The sequence below is a fragment of the Octopus bimaculoides genome, chromosome 5 (assembly GCF_001194135.2).
Source record: "Octopus bimaculoides isolate UCB-OBI-ISO-001 chromosome 5, ASM119413v2, whole genome shotgun sequence".
In the NCBI taxonomy this organism is placed as follows: Eukaryota; Metazoa; Mollusca; class Cephalopoda; order Octopoda; family Octopodidae; genus Octopus; species Octopus bimaculoides.
In genome coordinates, this window is record NC_068985.1 from 51,130,223 (window position 1) to 51,134,519 (window position 4,297).

At 35.9% G+C, this 4,297-nt stretch overlaps 1 protein-coding gene across 1 annotated transcript in view; it reads right to left on the bottom strand.

Moving 5' to 3' along the window:
• LOC106877451 (uncharacterized) overlaps nt 1-4,297 on the bottom strand; it is a 17,086-nt gene that overhangs the window by 11,038 nt on the left and 1,751 nt on the right. The window contains exon 2 of the mRNA XM_014926354.2: nt 1,766-2,204. Coding sequence (XP_014781840.1) covers nt 1,766-1,933 — 168 coding nt within the window. The 5' untranslated portion in view covers nt 1,934-2,204. The remainder of the gene's footprint in view (nt 1-1,765; nt 2,205-4,297) is intronic.

Below are 4,297 nucleotides of genomic sequence, written 5' to 3' on the forward strand. Positions count from 1 at the left end.
TTTGTATGACAGAGGCACTTGTTTACAACTATCATGGGATGCCAAGACAATAACACATACACAACTGGGAACATTTTGTTTCCATCTACCAAAAGCACCCGCAAGGTTTTGGTTGATCTGAAGCTGTAGCAGAAGATACTTGTCCAAGGTGCCATGTACCAGGACACAACCTAAAATCATATGGTTAAGAAGCAAACACCTCAACCACATAGTCATACCTGTATGTACACACACACAGACACTATATATATTTCCTAGCCATGCAAGCGTGGAAGATGGATGTTAAACAATAATGATGATTTTAAAACAATGACTGGAAAATTTGGTAGTTTTTCATTACAGCAGAGGAAATACAACATGAATAATAATAATCTTTTCTGCTATAGGCACAAGGCCTGGAATTTTGGGGGAGAGGACCAGTCATTATATCAACCCCAGTGCATAATTGGTACTTAATTTATTGACCCCGAAAGGATGAAAAGCAAAGTCAACCCCAGCGGCATTTGATAATGATAATTTTACAACAGTTATATATATATATATATATATATATATATATATATATATAGAGAGAGAGAGAGAGAGAGAGAGGATCTATTGTAACTCTTCAGACAAAAATTATATTTGAATCTCACAGGAGACTTAGGGCTTGATCAAAAACAAGATGAGTGGATAATATCCAATCCAACCAAAAAGTGTAATGATGGTTACTTCTGATAAGGACCTTATGAAGAAAGTGCCTGAGGACTATACCCCCAACATCCCTCCCAAGAATAGTGGACAAAGAAAATGCATGGATGGACAATGGGTAGAAATCATGTTACCGTTTTACAGAGTTTACTAACATGACAGGATATATTATAGTCACGAGGAATATTTTAAAAAAATATGTCAAAGACTGTACTTCCAAGAAGGTACAAGTAATAATCATTTCAAATTACAATGCCAATCTATTTTTATTATTTGACATGTAATATGGAGTTGGAATACTGGGTCTGCTAGTTTCTTACTTAGAATCATACTCTACTGGTCTTAGATAAGGAACTCAAATTTGAGAATGGATTTCAATGTTTCTGTGGAGAATTTGTGGGCAATAGATACCATATAACTTGGAGATGTTATCTGTAATATATCAGTGTCTTAACTAGAGGAGATACTCAACTCTCATCAGTTTAACGCATAGTAAAACTGGAGTTAACAACCATTGCTTAAAAATCATACTAGGCTTAATTTTTTTCATGGCTTAGTCAGGAGTCCATGATCTCTGAAGAGCTGATGAGACTGGGCAGAATTAAAAAGAACTAGTTACAGATTGTTGCAGTAGGTAGCATTGCAAATCAAGTTATTTATCCTCAGGACCAGGTGGTGATTTTGAAATGGTGCATCAAATTAGGTCTAAGACTTAAGTATATATAAATAAAAGAACAATCCAAGCATTGAAAAGTAGTTAGATTACTTGCCAACTAGAGTTCCAACTCTAACATAGTAAACTACCATGACTTGTCTGTTACTTTAGGTGTAAATAGATTGTGACTATAATTCCTAATTTCTTGGTTCAATGGTTGGAGTTAGGAAAAGCACTGAACAGTGGAAAATTTGTTTCAATATTTACTTAATTTGGACACCCACCCACCCCAAAAAAACTAACAAAGAAAACCTTTAAACTTTTCCATCATTGACAAATAAATTGTAAAATAAAATAGTGATCATTACTGTTTTGACATTAACTCATGCAGATGTCAAATTCAAAAACAGAATTACTCACCTGGTCATGTGAATCAACATTACTTGCAGGTTTCATACGTTTTGTAGCAGATGGAACAATCCCAAAATCTCTGGACTGACGAGGAAATTTGATAAGACTTTCCCGATCTAATGGTAAGGAAGATTTCGATGGATTGCTAGCAACTTCGTATTTGTCTCTACGAGTCATTGACGAAGAAGAAAGTACAGAATTCTGGCTAAAGCCGTAATAACCATGGAGATGAGGATAATGACTGTTGTGGTAGTGGTGGTGGGGATGAAGGTGAAGTAAGGTGTCAAGCAGAAGAAGTGAGGGAAGAGTATCCAGAAGTACTCAAATGTTCATAATCATAGTCTATGGATTTAGGAGTAGAGATTTTCTCTCGATAATGATCATTCTTCAATTGTATAACAGGACCTCTCAGGGGCTCATATGTTGCGATATTTGATCTTTCATCACTCTGAAACAATTGAAAAAAAGTCAAGTTAGAAACTAAAAAAATAAAATGATACAAATATGTATATTAAACTTCACACAAATTGTATTACAGCAGGCACCTAGCAGCATTTGACAAATCCATTAGATTTAAACATATGCGAGGAATCAGTTGTAGAGTGTTAGAGTAAACTGTGTGGTATGGTCATGTGATGTGCATGGAAAATGTTAGCTATGTAGAGCAGTTCAAAGTGGATGGAAACATAGGAATAAGTAGTGATGACCGATCTCAAGAAGCTGAACCTCGCAAAGGGAGAAATGTGCTAAAGAAAATCGAAGTCCATGAAAACATAGAAAAACAAATGTAAAAGAAATGCTGGTGGTCAAAGAGGGTGGGATGATTAACATCTACAATTCATGCTCATATGTACATACTCGATCCCCATCTTAATTACTACACATCATTCTCTCATGATTCCTTCATCTATTATTAATTACTGACATTTATCACTCCTTTTTTTCAGTTAGTACCTTCCTGCTCTGTCTTTTCTATTATATTCTGTTCCTCTGTCACTATCTCACTTGCTCATGTTTCTTTTCAATCTAACCAACAACCTCCATGTAATGTCTGTCTCTATCCCTTTCCATTACCCTCTTCTCTATCATTCTGGTTCTCTTTTTAGACTCCCTCTTTCTGCCACCACACTGCCTATGTCATGGAAGATAGCAATGCATGCACACCTGCCAATTCATCCCTTGTTACCTGGCTAATTTATCAGCACATCTCACCTCAACAACCTATTCTGACTACATTGTTCCAAAAGACATTGGTCTATTAGCCTGAAAGCTGATCTAAGTCTTCCCAACTCTCTTTGCATGAAGACAATCATCAGCTGGCCACTGACAACCTACTGCCTTTTTGCTATTAAAAATACAAAATGAACTGATGCAGAGGAGGCAGCAATGGGGACAATAGACTGTTCATTTGCTGTTACACTCCAAGAAGGGCTCTTGCCTGATGAACTGGGTACAATCAACACAATCATATTTTACATCAACTTTTCCGTGCCAGTAGGGGTTGGATAGATTTTCTGAAGCAGTGCTTTATGTCCAGATACCCTTCCTATTGTCAAGCTTTTACTTCATACAACATGCAGAGATTTAGTGTATCATACTCTAAAGCTGACGTACATATAGTTAGATACTTTATTTAAGACATAATTCTGACTAATAACTTGAATCTTCACCAAGAATACTATTAAAAGAATGATACAACATGCATGTGTGCGCACACACACACATAAAAGGCATTTCAGAGCATATAAATTGTCATGCACACATATGCAGTGAGGGGACTTAGAGAATACCACATACACACATTCTTTATCCAAAGTGTGTATATGTAAGTTGTTAATATCTATCAAGGAAAAAAGTATTCTTAATTACCAAGTTTAGGGGGGTAAAGAAAATAAATAAAAATATTCAAGGGAAGTAACTGAACGTTTTACCAGTATTCTCCGTACATCTCTGTTTATAAATAAATCACACACGTGATTTGATTGACGTTAACTGTTTATATATAAATCACGTGGTTGAATATCATAGTTTCTTATGAGAAATCGAAAATGCCTCGTGGAAGACCGGCTGCACAATATCTTATTGTTGCTGAAAACGAAATCCTCACTCGTGAATTAATATTAGAGGAAAAATGGAATATCAGTGAATTAAGCAGTAGCTCAAGATACAGAATGTTGGAATGATGTGCGCGTCGTCGACTTATTAGAAATAAGTTTACCTGCGACGACTGTCTAGTACCATGCGGACTTGTTACACGTGGTGACAGAATAGATGGAAAAGAATGGGGATCTAGTTCAAAACGGGGGCACCAGTATTTTCTTAACGAAACACTTTGAAACTTGGGACACTGGTAGAATGTGTCATATAAAACATCTTTTTCTCTTAGTCTTCTTAAGAAAAATTATTATATTGCAATTTATTTCATGTTAAAGTTGTCGTATTTCTGTAATTTCAACCAATGACTGACGTCCATTCAGCCGAATACATTAAGTGCTGACTACGTAAACAAACGATTCTCAAACGATTCTGGCGGTGATAAAA